The sequence below is a fragment of the Phalacrocorax aristotelis genome, chromosome 17, assembly GCF_949628215.1.
Source record: "Phalacrocorax aristotelis chromosome 17, bGulAri2.1, whole genome shotgun sequence".
Taxonomy (NCBI): Eukaryota; Metazoa; Chordata; class Aves; order Suliformes; family Phalacrocoracidae; genus Phalacrocorax; species Phalacrocorax aristotelis.
The window spans coordinates 11,509,281-11,529,160 of NC_134292.1; the positions used below are offsets into that span (position 1 = coordinate 11,509,281).

The 19,880-nt window shown below is 47.0% G+C and overlaps 1 protein-coding gene across 4 annotated transcripts in view; it reads left to right on the forward strand.

Annotated features, from left to right (window-relative positions):
• The window catches only part of CRB2 (crumbs cell polarity complex component 2), a 77,785-nt gene extending 58,713 nt beyond the window's left edge, over window positions 1-19,072 (forward strand). For 3 of the 4 annotated variants that reach the window (XM_075112111.1, XM_075112112.1, XM_075112109.1), the window contains 7 exons: window positions 4,785-5,729; window positions 6,570-7,126; window positions 8,031-8,196; window positions 9,045-9,912; window positions 11,105-11,221; window positions 11,679-11,805; window positions 14,713-19,072. In XM_075112111.1, coding sequence (XP_074968212.1) covers window positions 4,785-5,729; window positions 6,570-7,126; window positions 8,031-8,196; window positions 9,045-9,912; window positions 11,105-11,221; window positions 11,679-11,805; window positions 14,713-14,940 — 3,008 coding nt within the window. In that variant the 3' untranslated portion in view covers window positions 14,941-19,072. The other variant, XM_075112110.1, reaches the window with a different exon arrangement.
• The last annotated feature ends 808 nt before the right edge of the window (window positions 19,073-19,880 follow it).

Genomic DNA, 19,880 nt, shown 5'->3' on the forward strand with positions numbered 1-19,880 from the left:
ATTGCAATGTGTCCTGAATGTTTGCGTGCCTGCCCAGGGCAGGGAGCTGGTTGTGCGATTAGTGGTAGCTGGAGGCATGAGAAGGAACAAGAATTGACTGGAAAGGAAGAATGTTTTTGTTTTGAAGAGTCCTAAAGTTTTGTTTTGGAAACTTCAGGGCAAGGAATTTCCTTGTTGCCGCAAGATGAATGCGGAGCTGTCAGCATGCTCCGTGTGCATCTCTGCTGCAATTCTGCCGTGCTCTGTGCAGGAATCAAATCTGGGTGTTCCAAGGCATGGGTCCTTGTTTTGTACTCAGGTGTACAGTGTAAACACACGGATGTCCCCCTCTTAGTCCTGTGAAATGTTAGTTTTGCTTTTTACAGGTGCTTTTGCAATTTCCCTTTTCCCTTTAATGATTTAAAACTCCTTCATTGAGAAGTCGTTTTTGTTGTAACTCGGAGGACAAACCCTTTGCTGGCCTATGCACTTCTCCATCTCCTCCCCCACCGTCTCCTTGAGTAGTGGTGCACGGTGGGAGAGAGGTCACAGCAGTGTGTTGCTATGGAAATGGCAGTAATTGTGCAAAAATAATTGTGTCATGGTCCGTTTGTTGCAGCTAATTCTACCCCCCCTTCCCCTCCTTTTTTCTTTTGATAATAATAATACAAACCCTAATTAGGATGCACCAGGGAAAGGTTGCTAGGAATTCAGCTGTCTTATGGGAGAGGGCAAGCCGGTGCTGGCCGGGAAGCCCCACTGAACTCGCATGTTTCAAGATTGGGCCCATGAATAGACCTTGTCCTTCAAGTTTGTGGTTTTTTTTTTTTTTGTATATGACAGCTAAATTAGAATATCTTTCTTCATGTGTGCTTGTTCTTTTAGCATATTATCTGTTGAAGTATGATTCTTGCCCTGTATGCGATGAATCTTTGCTTATTAATAGCAGTCAGTAAATCATTAGCTTCGTTCAGGGAGCAGCGAGCTGTATGGATTTTTATAACACTTGCATCTATGAAACAAGACTGTTCTCACCACATCAGTAACACTTTAGAATCTAGTGAATAGATTTGTATTTGAAAATACTGCAGGCTGTTAAAGCTCAGCGACTTCTGAGCGTCTGTTTCTGACCCAACCCTGTGGGCTGTTAGCTTGGGACTGTTAGCTTAAACACTGCTAAATTAACTGGAATATTTGAAAATACTTGTCTCCAGATAGCAGCCTTTTAAATAACACTTGTCTGATTTTTCAGCTAACAAGTTCCACTGATTTGCGTTTTTTAGTCTTTAACTAGATAAGAAACTCATTAAACATCTTAAAGTTTCCTAATGATGTAATGAATCAGCCTGGCATCATTGCTCTTACTATTATTTAAACTAACAATAGTAAACATTTGAGCTAAGAAATTTAGAGGGAACAGAGAAGAATGTGTAAGAGTAATTTGTTTTTGTCAAATGGAGTCGTCCCCTGCTTTTATTTTTTTTTTAAATATACCAGAAAAGGGATGCCTAAACTTCTCTTAGAGAAACAAATTAATTTTGAGCTTCTTCTTAGTATCCACGTCCCAGTGGGTTTGCAAAGACACAACTGCCCGTGTCTCGGAGAAGACTGGAATAATGGATATCCAGGAAATTATCTGTACTTATGGATACTGTAATGCCCTAGGGCAAAAATCTTATTTTTTCTGAAGTAGAGCAAAGTTCCTTTATTTCACTGGTGTCCCCTTCATCATTTACACTCTATTGTCTGTAGCCAAAATCCAGAATTGCAGACCCCTCTGCTGTGCTGAAATGAGCATCTAGGAAGCAATGTGCAACAGAAAATGCCTTCTGCCTTGTTTTGGTGTAACTGAAGAAGTTGACAACCTGGAAGTGTTCAAACACAGCTGACAAAAATCACTGGTGATAATGGAGGAGGAGAGAGGGAAGCCTCTCTCCTGATGAAGGCTGATGAAGGGGATGGCCACTGTAAGGCATATAAAGAGTTAGTGATGTAGCACTGGGTAACTGTTCAGCAAGGGGTGACACTGGCATCTAGGAAGAAATTAGTGTTAGCCAGAATTTTAGAACTCTTGCACAGTCTCCTCTGTTATCGTTTGTTTTAAAAACTGCTCCAAATTCAAATCTGGCACTGCACTGGCTTCCAGGCAGGCAAGAACACGTTAGGTGTTGCTTTAGAGGCCCTTTCCTTCTGCTTTAGTCCTGTGAAGGCTGGCTGTTTGCTGGCAGAAACAAGGAAAGCGATCAAGATGATGCTTGTGGGTTTGGTTCCTCTAGGAAGAGCTGCCCTCCCCTCTTTCTGCTGCCGAACATTTCCTTTGCCTGTTTGTAAGACGTGAGGCTAGAGGGTGTGTAAAGACCTGAAGTGTCAGCTTATTCTTTTCACCCATTTCAAACAAATAATCTAAGAAATCAAACCAGCTGCGTCCCTTGGGAAAGCTTGGTGTTTAATTAGCCACCAGCCTAGGGCTGTGCACTCACGTAGGGACTAATTTGCCACCTGGTGTGAAGCACTCACCCCACAGGTGTCAGCTGGGAGGCTGGGAAACAGCCTAGGCAGGTGGTGCTGCTGCTGCTCAAGGGAGAGAGGAGACCTGGTCAGGCTAGGGACAGGATAATGGGAAAACGGGGCTCTGACCCTGCCTCCCAGCCTGCTCAGAAATGCAAACATTCACGGCATCTCTCCTTTTGTTATCCAGACCAGCGCTATCTTCTCCTCATTGTCCTGGTAAATATCAACAGCTCTCATCTGAAATGAGCAGCATCTCAAGGATTTGGGACTACAGCAAGCCTGCCTTTCTGACGCCATTCAACAGCCTCTCCCCTTAGATCTGACTGCAGACTTGCCTCTTAGAGTTTGGAGAGCCCTCCGATCCACTGATAACTCAGAAAACCCATTCCACATGGTTCTAGCACTCTACTGATTTTTCTCAATTGCAGTTGAAGTCTTCCCATCTTCTCCCAGGCTGGGATTTTTGAGGCCCAGAGATGTCCATTATACTCTATTCCAACACAATTCCTTCCAGTGTGGCCATAGCTTTGTGCCGAAATCGTAATTCTATCCTTGCTGCTTCCTTCACAGGTAAGATCACGCCCCAGGTTCTGTGTGCTGAGCAAGCCCAGCATTAATAGCTGCAGAAAAAAGGCTGTGCTAAGGTGGTATTATCAACTCTGAATCTGTCCATCAGCCGAGCTCTTCTTCAAGGCAGATGTTATTGGCCAAATTCAGTCCTTTTCCACGGACACTACACAGAGCAGTTCTAGTTTATGTCAGTAGAGAGCTATGTCCTAGAGGAATCCGAGGTAATGTTTCCTATAGAACAGCTCTAGCACAGCTGGAAAGTGCAGAATTACCAGAGCCTTCCATTTCTCTTTCAGTGCTTCTCAGAGCTCCGTACGTGTTATGTTCCCACACTGACACAAACCGACATTTTGGAGCTGGGAGCGGGTGCTGAGTCTTCGCCTATCTGCAGAGATAGCGCTGGTAACAGCAACTACACGCTGGGTCTGAAAAGAGTAAAGCAACTTGGTTAGGCAGCAGGGTACTGGGCGTTTGTGCAAGACTGCCTGTGAGGCATTGCTGGGGCGTGAGGGGGACAAACTATCAACGCATATATTCAAGAAGCCTGTATCTTTCCTAAATTGTTTTTTTTTTTACCACACATCAAGTCCAGCTCCAGTGCTCCTAATGCCCCATCTCCCCTCATCTCTTTCCCTCAGGCAACTCTCTAATCTCTTTGACATGCCCATTCTGTCTAGTGGCTTTTCTTTACAAATGTCTTTTGTTTTTTGATTCCTCTCCTTTGTGTGTGAATTCCTTCTTTTTCTTTCTGCTGTCCACGCTGTGCTTGCTGGCTAGATTCGGCGTGTAATGCTATTAGATTGGGATAATCCATGCTTGGTTTATCTGTGTGACTGTCTCTGAAGATTAGTGAAAACCAATGTTAAGGGCTGGATAAAGCAAACTGGTTCAGAAGGGCTCTTCTGTCAGTCTGGAGATGCTCAGGAAAATGACAGCAGATTTTCATTAACCAGATTTGAGTGTAATGTCTTGTAATTTACTTGAGCCCTGTTGGGATACATGTGCCTCGAGGAGACAGACGAGCTGCGATGCCGTACTTTTTACCCAGTTCACTTCTGCAGGACTGGACAGAACTGAAATCGGCTTAGTGCAAGTGTGCCAAAGTGCCCGTGGAGCGTGTTTTGTTCGTTGTTTGGTAACTAACGGAGGTTTGTGAGTGTTTTACAACTGGAGGGTTGTCTGGGAATTTGATTTTTCTTAACTGAGGCTTTCCACTAACTTCTCAGGTTAGTGATCCATTTTGACGCTGTCTGCGTGGACATGCTCCAGTCCGATCTATAGACTTAATTTGAGTTTCCACTTACCCAATCTGTATGAAAGAAGCATAAAATCCTTGTCTGTGCTGTTTTTTCCCTTTAATATCCTCTGCTTGCTCTCCTTGCATGTTGATTACCTGTGGTGGTTGAGATTGCCTGGGAGAGGACGGTAGAGTCTGTTGGATGGTATAGCCTGCCTGGCTGAAGCTCTGTATACAGCACCTTCTTTGCAGCATCTGGGAGGACAGCACAGAGTATGTTTTTCTTGCTCTGTTATTAGTGGTAGGCCGCTCTGTAGCGAGCGCAGGGCTTCTTGCCGGCAGCTCTTGGTCTTGTGGTGGTTTCCTGAAGAGAATGGCTTAGAGAACAGCAGTGCTGGGGAGGGCGGTCTGTGCCTGGCAGGCTTGCTCTGGGGAAGGGGGTCGCAATCCCCTGCAGTGAGATCCCATTTCTAAATCTCTTTCGCAGGTGTGGAATGTGCTGTTAACATCAATGAGTGTGAGGGTCGTCCCTGCAAGAATGGAGCTGTCTGTGAGGATGGCATTGCTGACTATACCTGCCACTGTGCCCCTAGCCAGGATGGCATTATATGGGGAGGGAAGAACTGCTCTGTCAAGCTCACTGGGTGCCAGACGCATGACTGCCAAAATGAGGCCTTGTGCATCCCAACCTACCAAGCTGAGAGCCACGGCCACCTGTGCCAGTGCCAGCCTGGTTTCTATGATGCCACATGCTCAACACCAACAACGTTTTCCTTTGCTTCCAGAGGGTATCTCCTCATTGAGCTGCCCGTGAACAATCAGAGCAGGAGGGATGTAGCAGATCAGCTTGCCAGCGTGTCCCTCCGGTTCCGAACCACCTTGCCCAGCGCTATCCTTTTTTACCGAGGCCATGAAGCTGAATACTTGTTCCTGGAGCTCTTTGATGGCATTCTGCGTGCCAGACTGAAGAAGGAGGATGTTGGGTACCCGCTGCTTCTGGAGGGGCTGAGAGTTGATGATGGCCAGTGGCATAAAGTTGAAGTTGTTCTGCACAGCACTGTGCAGCTAAAGCTCTGGCATGACTCTTGTGATGCAGGTGTCTGCCTGCAGAGCTCTCCTGTCCCGCATGGCACCGCTTTGATCCCGCACGCCTTCCTGAACATGTATGTTGGAGGTGCTGAGGATCCAATGGCCAACAACACACAGAGCCAGCAAGGCTTTGTCGGCTGCCTGGAAGACTTTCAGGTAGATGCTGTGGCTGTGCTCCCGGTGGATCTGCCCGTGGGTGAGTCCTCCCCAGTGAAGCAGGGCTGTGACCGGACAGAGTGGTGCCTCTCCCAGCCCTGCTTTCATGGCGGGCTCTGCGTGGACCTTTGGGCAACCTTCAGGTGCGACTGTTCTAGGCCGTACGGAGGCCCAGCTTGCTCGTACGGTAAGCGCCATGTGATTTACATCTGCCAGCTCCTGTCAATCAGTGCTTCAAAGATGCTAGATAAGCATTGATGCTAGCTCTGGAAGTGCTATTTTCTACTTGACCAGAGAGAAAACTAAAGCAAAACACTCTGCAAATAAAATTCTCATTGATCCCTTTTCTGTCAGCTGCTCCTGCAGAACAATTGTCAGTTTTGTGGTGCAGATGTTGTTCCTTGTTGAGCCAGAGGCTCTGACTTCATCTTTGTATCAGATCTATGTGATTGCAGGAGGGCAGGGAAGTTGTTTTACTGTGAAAAGTTGATCTTGAGCTTCTGAGTTAAGGATGAATAGGAATGTACTGCTTTAATAAAACACAAAATGTTAAAGGAAGCTCTTTGACAATTTTGAGTTAAAAATAATATCTATTTGCATTTTTTTTGTTCCTGCAAGGCTTATATTATTATTTTTCCAGTGTTTTGTTTCACTCCTGAGCCTTAAACATGGCAAGTACAAAGTTGTTCTGCTGTTACCACCAAATTTAGAAATATTAAAAGCAACTTTGAGCTACAAAGTCCTTGAGTAAATCTCCTAGGAGGCAAGGATTCTGCTAGACCTGTTTTTCCCTCTTTGGCTACTGGGGTCCTTGAATCCATGCCCTCCAGAGAAAGCAAGGACACATTCACCTACTTCTTACGCTCTCTCTCCACACAGGTCTGTGAAATTAATTGTCCTGATGCACCTTGACAATGTTGGGGGGAAGGGTCTTGTCCCATTCATAAGGACTTGCAGTTTAGAATATCGCTGTGCCAGCTGCGTTCCTCAGGTCATTGAGCTGACGTGTGCTTCTTTTCTCTTCTAGAGCGTCCAGCAGCAACATTTGGCCTAGAGAATTCCACCAGCTTTGCCTCTTTCACCCTTTCTGAGAGCCTTGGTGCAAACTTCAACATCTCCTTTTTCATTCGTAGTCGGAAACCTAACGGTTTGCTCTTGCAAATCAGCAACGAAACTGACCCCTGCCTCACCATATACTTGAGGAACGGCAAGCTGCAGATAGAGATGTTATCTACGGATCCTGTCATGTTTCCAGAAAATGTAGTTGATGGGAGAAGACACTTGGTAGCTCTGTCTTTCCAAGGAGGCATTGTTGGTGTTCACCAGTCAGATGCATATCTGGAGCTAGGGCAGCTCGTAGCAAGTCCTCTCTTAGCTGGTTATGAAGTCCATATTGGTGGACATCCTGACCCAGGCAGCGCTGATATGTGGGGAGGCTATTTTAAAGGCTGTTTGCAAGACATCCAACTGAACAGCCACCAAATAGAGTTTTTTCAGGATGAGAACTACAGCCTGCCCCTGGAGCTCAATAGGACTCAAAGTGGCAATCTTGTGAATGGTTGCATCTCTGATAACACCTGCAAGGTATGACGTCTCTCGTTTGCCTCTACATATGTCCCGTTGTTTATTATAGTTCTGTGATTACAGAAAGCTTTATTGTTGCTGATATCAGGAAGATTAGAAAGTTTTGGGTTGTTTTGTTTTTTTTTTCTTTTTTTTTTTTTTCCTGTTTAAGTGTTGAAGGACACATGGTCCCCTATGCTCCTGTGTCACTCCATATACCACATACAATTTCAGCACCAAGTTTTCTTTAGCTCCCCTGTACTTTTTGTAGTCTGTTGCACTTGGGCTCGTGTCCTACCCACCTCCATTTTGCTGAGCCCACGTGTGCGTGCCGGACTCCACCCTCTAACCAGTAACCTTTCCAGCTCCTCCCTTCGTCCTGTTTCAATCACACAACAGCCTCTTCCCTGAGGAATTCCTCACTTCAGCAACAACAGTTCCAGGAACTGTCTCCATGGTCCCTTAGATCAGAAGCATTCTCTCCTCACGCCACACATGAAGATGGGGAGGCCACAGTCCCTGATTTTGCCCTCCTCGTTCATGGTGCTATAAAGTATCATCACACCTCTGGTATTAGGTGTGTCCTTCTAGTGACAGAATTTGTGAGGTTCTCGGGAGCATTGCAGCTTGTTTCTCCTGTTTCTCACCTTTGCTTTTGTGCTTTGTTCTTTTCCAAATGATGGAGCTCTGCCTAGGGAGTCTCTGTTGATCAGCAGTGCACACGGGGAGACTCAGGGTCTCAGGAATTTCTTGTGCAGAGACCCTCGTGCTTCCTTCGCTGCTGTTGAGTCACTATTTATTACCCTTCTTTCTTGATTCAAGCGCTGCTCGTACTAATCTTTGTTGTTGCATTTCCTTCTACCAAATTCTCTTAGATCCAAAGATGAATTACACTGCTCCTCAATTCTGCTGTTTTGTTTTCCAGTCTGAACCGTGTCAGAACGGTGGCAGATGCATTGTCACTTGGAATGATTTCCATTGCAGCTGCCCTGCAAATTTTACTGGGAAATTTTGTGAAGAGAGAGTCTGGTGTGCAAGTGACCCATGTCCTCAAGCTACCACCTGTATAGATGTTCTAGCAGGATATGTGTGTAAGTACTGTTCCCCACTTATGGGTTGGCAAAATCCTTCATGTTCACTGTCTCTAAGCAGTATTCCTAGTTTGTACTGTTGCAATAAATATAAACACATGCTGCAAAAAGGAAACTGAGAATGATGCCCAGGGTCACACCCTTGCAGGCAGCATGCACTTTATGGATTTACCACCAGGTTCTGCTAGAGCAAAGATGGTTCTCAAAGGCGTTTTCTTCTGTTAGCTTGAATTCTTCAGGGAGGAACCTGTCCAATTCTGTGGAGTGGTTGCCTACCTTATTATCATTGCAGTGCAAGGATCGTCCTGCTCCCTGTGATGTTGAGCCATTTCTAGAGTCTCAGGTTATTTTGCCAAGTAAGACCCAATTAAGTATTGCAAATGTGTCTCAGTTTTCTCCGAAGACAGAACCATGGAGAGTGAAGAAACTAGTTAGCTAATGATGCCCTGGTGTGGACGGGGTGTTGTCTCATGGCTAGAAAGTGTCTTGGAACTCAGGATGCTGGGGCGCTCCCAGCTCTGCCACTGGCCGCCTCAGGAGCTTTGGATGTGTTACTTTCCTGACTTACGTTCTAGTTTTTCTAGCGGTAAAAGGGGAATAGTTGTATTTTTGTGCAGTGCTGTGAGACTGATGAGTAAAAATTGCTACACGAGAGCTGGATATTATTATTGGAGGTAAAATTGTAAACAGGAAGAGCTTTAAGCAAGCCAGCAGCTAGGCCTGTAATCCTGCTCACACTAAGCTTACATGATTCTTAAGGGAGGGAACCTGCCAGGGGTTTGCCATTGGTCTGTCTCAGCCATGACACTGTCTTTCAAATCCCTTATGCTTTACCCCTTTATTTGTAGGCCTGGCTAATGCAACATTTAATAGTTATGCTGCCATTGAATTTACCACCAATACATCAGTGACCAGAACTCTGAGCAGCCTCCACGTGGATTTCAGAACCAGGGATGAAGATGCTGTTTTGCTTCGGGCTGTGGAAGAAGTGGATTCTCTTCAGATAGCCATTAAGAACTCCTCCCTGCTCGTTGACATCAGGAGCGGGAACAGCATCGAAGGTGTCAGCTTCCTGAGTCAGAAGTCCGTCACGGACGGTGCCTGGCACACCATCTCTGTGTCTATGGAGGAGCCATCTGCGCTTTCTTCCAGATGGCTGGCTCGTTTGGATGGGTCTGATAACATGACTCTGCAGGGGAACGCTGGCAGCCTGGACTTCCTAAAGAACAATGTGCTGATTGTTCTAGCAGAAAATTTCACTGGCTGCCTAGGACAGGTGAAGATAGGGGGGATCTACCTGCCATTCACTGCCCACCTCCCGTACCCCCAGCCCGAACAGTTCCAGCAGTCCAGCAGAGGCACCATCCAGCTGGGCTGCACTGGGGCTGATGTTTGCGCTTCCAGCCCTTGCCTCAATGCTGGCACCTGCAAGGACTTGTTCAATTCCTTCACCTGTGCCTGCAGCGCTGGCTGGGGGGGGCTGCTGTGCGAGTCTGACATTGATGACTGCCAGTCAAGCCCATGTGTTCATGGGGACTGTGTCGATGCAGTAGCAGATTTTCAGTGTGACTGCTTCCGGGGGTACATCGGGAAGAAGTGTGACATCAACGTCGATGACTGCGTGCGGCACCAGTGCCTAAACGGAGCTACCTGCATTGATGGGGTTTATGGCTACTCCTGCAAGTGCCCTTCTCAGTATTCAGGACCTCGCTGCGAGTAAGTGCCTTGGCTGGTTTGATGCAGGGGTCAGAGGAGCCCCCAGATAAACTGGACTTTTACTTTGGGACGTTTCAGGAAAACTTTTCATTGCAAGTAGCTGGTAGGTAAAGCACCTAAATTCTGCTGAGAATTGGAAGGTGGTGTTCAGGTCCAAATCCTCACTGAAAGGTGCTCAGCCTCCCACAGGATGATACATCAAAAGGATCCTTCCTTTTTATGTGCGTTATCCCCATGCTACATTTCAGAGCTGTTTAAAGTGCAAGTACTGTAGCCTGTTGCCATTTCCCCCTTGCAATCCCTAAGAAATCCATCCTAGACTGATGAGCAGCATTCCTTCAGCCAAGGGCTTGGTTGTATTTTGTGGCATTGGTCCTAAGACTAAGAGTGTTGTTTCTGTGTATTGGTTAAAAAAAAAGTCTATTTGAGTATCCTGCTCCTTACCAAATGCGTACTGGGAAAAACAAATTCTCTACCCCCTCACCTTACTGCCTGTACTGCTTAGCAGGGCACATTTCCTGAGCCCCTCTGTGGGGCTCATGTAAAATTTGATGGGAAAGCGGTATGGAGTCAGGCGGAGGGCTGGGCTTTTTTGATAAGGTCTGTATTTATAGCATTTGCATTAGTTTGGAAAAAATCCAGCATATTTTAGTCACACAGGTATGTCTCTTTGGTAAAGGAGGTAGGAATCAACACGTTACTTAGAATTCCATCTGCGTGCCTGTTCAAATTGAACACTGGGATAACTGAAGCTCAGCCACGTAAGTATTTATCTAATCTACTGAGGTCAAATTTCCCGTTGTTCTTTCTTACTTCATTCTGATGTAGACAGTTACCTAGTACTTGCATTATCCTTTTTGTGGCCTAGCTGTGCTGCAGTTTGGTATTGCAACAGCAGCCTGTCTCTGTTTAGATTTTTATTAGCAAGAATAGGCAACTATGTGAGAGAAGTCCTAGTACTGATACAGCTCCTGCATGTTCTCTGGGCATGCTTGAAGTAATACTCTGCTATTACAGATGGTTTCTGAGACTGTCTCCTCCTCCTCCCTCTTCCACTTGTGCCGAACTCTTCCTTACAAATACCAGCGACCGTGCTTGTGACCCTCACCAGCCCAGGCTCTGCTGAGCCTGAGTACAAGTTCGCCTTCCCCTAAACTGGATTCCCTTAAAGGCTGTCTCTTGCTTTTCCCAGATGGCCGTTCCCACCTGAGCAATGCGGTAAAAACTTCACCTGTCTGAATGGTGGCAAGTGCGTCAGCGAGAGCTGGGGAGCCAATTGCACTTGCAAGCCAGGTTTCACTGGAAGGAAGTAAGTGCTGTTTTTCTGAGGAGCTGGTGCGCCAATTCTTACGTCAGTGGGATAGCTGAGCAGGTTCAAACCATCCTCTTAGATAACCTTTTGCCGTTCAAACAACTGCTCTGAAACTGTAAACTGGCTGTTATTTTTAGAAGAGGCAAGCTTGGTATTATCCTGCTGACAATACCAGTTTTTGCAGCGTGAACGGCTTCCAAGTAGTTGTTGTGCCTCTTGAGAATTCATTAACTGTGCTAGAGACCCATCCCGGCTTCAATCATACAGAAATGAGAAAGGGAGGATTGGTACAAATGGGCGAAACTTTCATGTTGCTGGACCCTGGAGAAAGTACCTGAAAAAGATGCAACAGGAACTTTTAAAATGAGGCTTTTGTAGATTGTATGATCTTGTGTTCTGTGCTGCAGAACACGTGAGAAATTTCATTTAATTCTGATATGCTTTCCCTTTCCAGCTGTCAAATTAATATAAACGAGTGTGATCCAAACCCTTGCCAGAATGGAGGTACGTGTCAAGACTCTGAGAACAAATACGAGTGTCTGTGCAGCAGCAGCTACACAGGAGAGCGCTGCGACATTAACGTAAGCACGTCCCTTCGCGCGCGGAAGCTCGCGTCTGCTCGTCCAGCCTGTGCGTCCAGCAGACCTAGGCTTAGCAGAGTCCTTGCGTACCGGGGTATCGGTGAGACTGCCTACGTGTTGCGCAGTCCCCTCCCCTGCGTGTCTTGGCTAAAGCGCACTGCTAGGCACGCTTAGGAAATGGGCTGGTACTAAAGAGACCTGAAGCGGGGAAGTATTTTTCCTTTGCAAGGCTGTTGCACGTTAGTCTCCAGCGTATAAGCAACTGCAGCAAATACTTTTCAGTATCTGCGTGGGCTGCCGCGTGGTTTTTCAAGGCTGTCTCTGCAACTTTTCTTAGATTTTAAGACTCCTTGGACAGTATTCAAACAATTGCAGTTGGAACTGTAGAAAGGAGATATTACTCGTATCTCCCCCACAGTCTCCTGGAGGATGGAATTTCAGCTGGCATTTTATCTTGGATAGGATTGTTACAAAGCATCTTCCCTCTCCAAAGAGCATCTGCGTAGAAATGGATGTGTTTGGAGGAGGGAAGTTGGATGAAGTCAAGCTAAAGTGATTCAAGTACAAGTAAAAAAGTAGCATCCTTTATCTGCTGAATCTACTTCTGATCCGATGGGCCTGGTGGATGGGCAGCCTCAGCGATGCTTCTCCTTTCCTGCATAAGCCAAGCATTGCTGTTGGAGGCTGAAATCCTTCCTGTGTGGAAGCTGTTAAATCACACACTTGCTTTTTCTCCGTAAAGCTATTGCATGGACAGGTAGCTTGTCTGGTAACCTGGGAATGTACTAACCCGTACTGCATGGAAAAGGCTGTGCGCTGAGGTGGGGTTTGCTGCTGTTGCTGTTACTAAGGGTTCTGCAATACCTGTGCCACGAGGTCACTCCTGACAGGTCCGGTTTGCATGCATAGACTCCCTCAGGCATCTGTCTCCGCTGCTCCAGGACACTTCTGGTAGATTCCTTGTACTCATTTTCACTATCCCTCACTACTTTTTGCAGAACTGCCTGGCTTTTCCCCTTAGAAGGCCTGTGCCCGTGGTGGGGGGCAGGGAGGTGGACAACCTGTGGCTGTGTTTGCTGGTAACGGTAGTTGCAGAGGCGAAGGGCTGCTAGCTGCGCGCTCTTGCTCCCTCCCACCCACAGTAGCAACTAAGGCGCATGCAAGAGGCAGCAGGGCGGACGCTAAAAACTCCTCTAGTGCTGGCACTGTGTGACTAATCCGCATGTTGTGCGAAACTAGGACTAACCCCTAGCACATCGCTTCAGTTGTGGCAGGCTCAGAGAATTGGCTTGAACTTCAGTCACTTGAAAATGGCAAAAGGGCTTCCAGGTACTCTGGGAATATTCCTCCTGCGCTGCGTTGCTTTGTGACCTTGGCATGGACTGTATGGCATCCAAAAGCTGTAAATAATCAAGCTTGAATTCTTTTGGTTTAGCAGTAAGAAATATTTCTTATTTTTAGGCTTATTGTCATTTTAAAGCTCTCTTTTTAATGACCAAAAAAATCCACTTTTTTTTTTTTAAATTCTTTGTTGCTGTGTTCCATACCATCCTTAATTCCACCAGAATCTGAAGAACATGCATTCAGCCACATTTCTCTTCAGTACTGGGACCTTTTATTGTCTCCATCTCCCATCCATGTACCGATGTCTTTAACATCCCCCCCCTTCCTGCTGCAAGTTGTCTTCAAGGCTGGTCCGTAGCATTTTCATGTAGTGTGGGCATTAAAGTAGGTGCATTTGTGATTTAGAAGTTTTGCGCTGTGAATGCAATGGGTCTCGCCCTTGGCTATTTAAATTATTTAAAATCTTTTCCCTAGGATTTCATAAAGCTCCTGCAAGGTATGTCAGGCCTTGGTTTTGTATCTTAGTCTCGCCTCTGGCTTTGAGACTCGTTAACTGTTAAACCTGAAACTTACTACACCCCCCTGTCCCAGGATCTTCAAGGAAGCACAGCAACGCAAGGCTGTCACAACAGAGAACCTTGTTGCGGCGGAGTGTTTAATCGCTAAATAATTCTCTACCTCGCCGTCAGAGGCATCGCTGAACTTTTTTTTTGTGTCATTCCTGTGCTCAGGTTACTGAAAATTCCCATTACTCTGCATTAACTCTTCAGTTTAAAAATTTTTTTTCAATATTGATTAAATCTTTCCTCATGACACCTACGCATTTTACCTGATACTGGTGAGGAGGGCCCTTAAAGCATTTCCACTGTGGATGCTGAATGTACTGGCATTTAAATCTGAAGGGGCTGTCCTGCTGTGAAAAACCATCAGCAAAGAGGAGAATACGGAACACGTGGTATTACTTGGACAGTTTCACTTCATCTAACGACATCTGACGTTGCTTTGCAGCAATTCCACTGCTCCAGGATTGGTCCCATAAATCGCCTGCATTTAGTTTTGCTGTCTCTGTGCTGGTTAGCTGCCCCGCTCAGCAAATCCGCTCTGTTCTTCCTTGTGGTAATTCTGTCCACGTGCCCTGCATGAATTATTGTAATGGTATTAACTGTGCCATCGGCAAATCTCTTGTTTATAACTCTGGCCTGTTGAGATCAGCTTTGCCAAAGCTGCCAGTTGAAGAGTGTCATTGATGAGTGTCACTAGTTTTGAATTAGAAAGAAAAATTCAGAACGTGTTACTTCTTTGTATTAAAAATAGTCCATTTTTAAGAATAAGTTTGAACGTGTTTTGCTGAGAGATTAAAGAACGACCACGCACGGTCTCTGGGCAGGTGCCCTCAAGCCCTGTGCTTGTTCCTTGCTTCTCCTTTTCCATTCAGGTACAGATCTTCTGCTTTGTTTTTTGCTTTTTTTAAAAAACAAACCTTTCCCCTCTATTCTGACCATTTTGGATTCTTTGATTTAAGTTACTGGAGTTTCATTGTTTCTCCGTTAATTTCTTTTACAGAAAGGGACTCCAGGTGCTCTCTTCCCCTCCCCACTAATTGAAGTAGCTGTCCCTGTAGCCTGTGGCTCTTTACTGCTGCTCAGTATTGGGCTCATATTCATGATTCTCACTGCAAGGAAGCGGCGGCAGTCAGAGGGAACCTACAGTCCAAGTCAGCAAGAAGTGGCAGGAGCTCGGCTGGAGATGGACAGTGTCCTAAAAGTGCCACCTGAAGAGCGGTTAATATAGGCACTACCGTGACAAGGAGATGCACCCGCAAGGTCTGCTCTGACCTTGGTCTCTTTCCAGCACTTGCAGCAGCAGATCCACCCTATCTCAGTTTCCTTAAGGCACGGTAACGAAGACATGGACTTAGAAGTACAAGGCAGACGGTATATGCTGGTCCAGCTGGTTTCAGTTACTGGAGTGAGTTGCACACCCCTGGCTCAAGGCGAGCCGCTTTTAACCCCTGTCTTCCCTGCCCCACATGGTCACCTGCACAGGAGCTGCTGGGGTGCACCTGCTCTGAAGTTGCTCTGGCTCCAGTCCACCTTTCAGGCAGCAGTGGCGTACTTAAATCTGCTTTAAAAGGCAGGGTGAAGTTAGGCACTAATTTACAGATTAAGAGCTATATATACTTTCAAGGAGCGATGAATAGAGCGTATTTATGATTGGGTTGTATATGCTGTTCTGTCGTTGTCACTGAAATGCACGCAAAGCTTTTTCAGCTCAGGTGTACAAGTTTTTCACAAGCAGTCACTCTGCAACAGCAACAGCAGCTGTGACCTCCTGTCCTGTGACAGCCACAGCGTTACAGGGCTGGTCAGGCATTACCGACATCATTGGACAAATCCATGTCTTGTGACGTGATCGCTGTTAGACATTCCCACGGGTACCGCACAGGACCGGTGCCGCCAGACCGCTGGGGCTATGTGGGCCAGTGCCGGAGCGAGCTGGGGTACCTGTTGCCAAATGCTAAACTTATGGCTTTGGTGGGGGGAGGGGTGAGCAGGGAAAGGGTCACCAGCCGCTTCTGTATGCCCTGGACTCTTGTGTGACATAGCGGGGACAGTGACGGGGAAGCGCTGCTCTAGCACTGCTTAGAGCGAGGCGCTGGGGATGGGGCTGAGGGGTGCGAAATGCAGCACTGTCCACATTGGCGCTCTGAGTAACACCCTCTTCTACCGCAGCAGCCACTGTGGGCGCATCTTAGCAACCCCTCGGTTGTGGGAGCAGTCGGGGCTGCAGGGGCTGCCCTCCTCCTCACAGTCGCTGCAGCCACGGCCATTGCCATGAAGAGGAGGCGAGCGACTCAGGGAACGTACAGCCCAAGCCGTCAAGAAAAAGATGGGGCTCGAGTGGAAATGTGGAATGTAATCAAGATGCCACCAACCGAGCGGCTGATATAAGGACTGGGGTCACCCAACGGGGCAGTGTCATCCTTTAACAATCCTGGAACTGCTGCAGCGTCTCTGTCTTAGGTCTTGAGCTGTGTTTTTGTAGGACAGGTCTGTATGGCTTTAAGCTACTTCATCGGCTATAGGTGCCTGCCTGCTGCTGCTTGGCACTAAGATGCCACTGCTTGAACAAGCTCGGTTATTGCAGCTCATCCAGTAAACGAGCGTATGATGTTGGGCTGCCAGCAAGAGCAGTGACGTCTGGGCGGGCTGGAGGGGCCAGCGGAGGCGAGGAAGCAAGCTGGGGCTGGGGCAGCAGAGGGCAGGTACGCAGAAACGCTGAAAGAATGCAATACCCTGTGTCACCTGCAAGAGATGGCCGTTTGTCTGTGCTGTGCTCTACCTTGCTGCTCCTGCCTCTCCCTCAGTCAGGCGAGGCCTCACAGCCCTTGGAACTATCGCACCAGGCACGCAACATACACGGCAACGCGCGAATAAGTGAGGCAGGTCTGATTAATGGGAATTAAACCCTTGTATTAAGAAATAATGTGAAAAGTGTTGCCGTTTCAGCAAACGTGCCGGTGCCCCCTCTGCAAAGCTAAGCCAGGTGACTGACTGATGGGAGACGGTTCCTAGGGCTGCTGCTGTCCTTCCATAGCTAGGCCATTGCTAGCATTACATGACCAGAAAATAAGTCCCACTCTGCTATAGTAGACACCTTCTAAATCTTTTCCTAAGACTAGACTTAAAAAAAAGAAAAATCTTAAGTGCCTTCCTGAGACTGAGTTGCCAGTTACAGTATTAACTGTCTTGAAAGGAGCATGTTTATATCTAGAAAAACTGATCACTGGCTTCGATCGGTCTTTGCCACAAGGCTGGATGGTTCTTCCCCTGTTCACAGCTGTGGCACCTGCCATCCCCACAGGCATGGACCCACCCTTAGAGAGCACCTGGTTGAACACCAGGTGATGCTTGAGTGAGGAGGGGAGGAGGAGGCTTTCAAGCCCTGCACCTCTCAGGACAGACAGGTTTGGGCTTGTCAGTACCGAAGAGCTGAATTTAGTTAACTCACATCTTGACCTTTAACACAAAACCGGGGTGCTGGTGGAGTGAGACACACACCAGTCATTTTCCACATTGGCCTAAAAAGGCTATTTATTCTGTGGCTTTCCTTCGCCTTTGTTACTGTTACAGCTGTTGAGTGTGCTATTTCAGCTTTAGCATAACGTGGCAGAGCCTGTGGAAAGAAATGCAGCTGAGCAGGCCCAATAAGGTCTAAACTCTTTATCCTGAAATGCTAATTACTACCACCATCAATGAGAAATATTTTAGAAAACAGCATCTGCTTTTTTATCTCCAAAATATATTAATAAGCAAGGTGTGAATCCGCCCACTGTAGCTAATCACCACCAGCAAAAAATGCTATTTGGTTTTGCTCTTGGATGTTTGTTGTTTTGGGTTTTTTTTTTCCCCCCCTTTACTGTAGCTGTAACTTTTTCTGCAATTCTAAGCAAAGGGAAGAGTACAAAGCTACTGAGCAGGTCTGTCTGCTTGAAAACCAGGTCTTCTGCACGCTTGTGACTGCTGCTGGGAGACAAAGAATGAAACTTTTGGAAAATAGAAAAAAAAATCAAACCATTGTGAGACAAGACAATATTGTGTGTGTGAGATCACTTTCCCTCTAATACTGAGGAAAAGTTGAAGGAGCAAGTAGTGACCCCCACCCTGGCTACGGCTTGGGAAGGCGTTGGACATAGTGCTGATAGGGAAAGAAATGACCTATCTTCAGTCTGGTGAGCTTGCTAGCGCTTTTATTTATTTGTTAGTAATAACACTGCTGTTACTTCTAATAGGAGTCGTTTGCGCTGTGTATTTTCCAGCTGCTCTTTCGGAAGGTGTAATCCCCTTTCAGAATGGAGGCAGCTGTAGTGCCCAGCCCCCTTGGTGCCGGGGAGCTGCTACACCCGCACGCCTTGGGAAAAGGGTGAGTGTAGTTTTGCTCAGCAGCATTCGTGCAGCAGAGGATAAACAGCCAAAGCAGGCGGCGCTTTCTGGGACAGCAGGTCTGAAGGGGCAGGGCCCACGTGCTGAGCTGGTCACTGTGGCTCTGGAGAAACAAAAATTCACCCTTGGTCTGAGTCTGTCCTTGTCTTGAGGGTCGTGTCCTGGGGAGAAAGGACGCACAGACCCGGGGGCAGCACCAGCGGGCTGGCCCAGGAGCCCGGGGCAGAGCTCTGCTGTGTCACTTTTCTGCAAACACAACGGTAGGTGGGTTTTTCTTCACCCCATAATGACTTGTAATAAACCTACAGCAAGCTTCAATAGGCTCCAGGTTTCTGAAGACTCCGACCTGATTAACCTCCAGGCCGTTACTTTTTAGCTCCACTCCATTTTTTTGGTGTTTAAATTGTAGAAAAATGAAGGCAGCAACAGGATCTAATTGAACAAATATTACTCCAGCCTGTTTGCTTTGAGCAGAAAACCAGAATTGCGATGTAAGAACTATCACTAAGCTACTGCAATATCCTGAAAGGCAGCCAGAAGCTACAAACCCCACAACAGCAAAGGCATCTAAAACCCAGCAAACTGGAAGCGGTGAGTCTGTCTGCAGGCCCTGCTGCTCCTGGGTAGTCGCAGGAGGCCCCAGCTCAGGCGCTTTACAGGATTAGCACAGCAGATGTTCTCATTTCAAGCACCCAAAGCCAGTACTAGCAAAAATGTTAAAATACTTTGTCAGTGTCTTGAGCGTTTCTGCAAAATAATTTATGGAAGTTGTGTTTTTTGTTTTTGTTTGGGGTTTTTTTCAATAATGAACTTAACTTTCTTTTGATATTTAATTTTTGAATATATTTTTTCACAAACCTGGATTTGCTGTAGTTACTGATCGTGATCCTGATTTCTTTTGTAATTGTAAATTTTATAATTTGTAAAAAAAAATTAGAATTCCTTCAAAAGAAATTTACAATAAAATTTGGTTAAAAATAGACCTGGCTACCTTGACTTGTGATTTTTTTTTTTTTTTTTTTTTTCCCCATGAAGGTAATGCCTTGCCTAGATGGCTGATTTTGGCCTGTACGGACAGTTTGCACAGCTGCAAACCTCCATGCCTCTTTTGCAGTTAGAATTTTATTGAATTTCTGATGACTTTTATTAGTCACTTGGCGGAGCTCAGCACAGACCTGACCGCAGCAGCTCTGCACAGCAGCCAGGAAAGAGCCGCTATAGGAACACAGAAGGGGCCCTGCCCAAACCTGCTGCATTTTCTGCTCACCTGTGCTGCAGCACCTGCTTTACCATTAACCTCTTATTTTATGAGCGAAGAGGCAAAAATCAGGCTGTTGTCAGAGCCGGGAAGTGATAGCCCCTGGGTCCTGGGGCATGAGTCGGGACCGATTTCTGCAGCAGCAGCAGGCCTCAGCTGGGGAACGGGAGCCGGCATGCTCCAGCAGAAGGGAGGAAGCGAGAGCAGGCGATACCGCACTAGCTGAGCCGCAGGCCAAGCGGGGAGCCCTTTCCTGGCAGGAGACCTGTCACATGGGCAGAGCTTAGTGCGAGCAGCCTGTTGGAGCGGAGCAGCAGACAGAAAGGAGATTAGAATGTGGAAATAAATGACCTGAGCGTAATTCAGCTGGCTGCGCCGATTGCTGGGAACTGGAGGTGGCCATGTGCAGTGAAATAAAAGCCTACACCCAGAGACTAGCACGCCAGCACCGCAGTCGGCGCGCGGCCATGCCGCTGCCACACGCGGCAAGCGGCCTCCGCCATGGGCGCAAGCGGCTGCCTTTGCTCGCA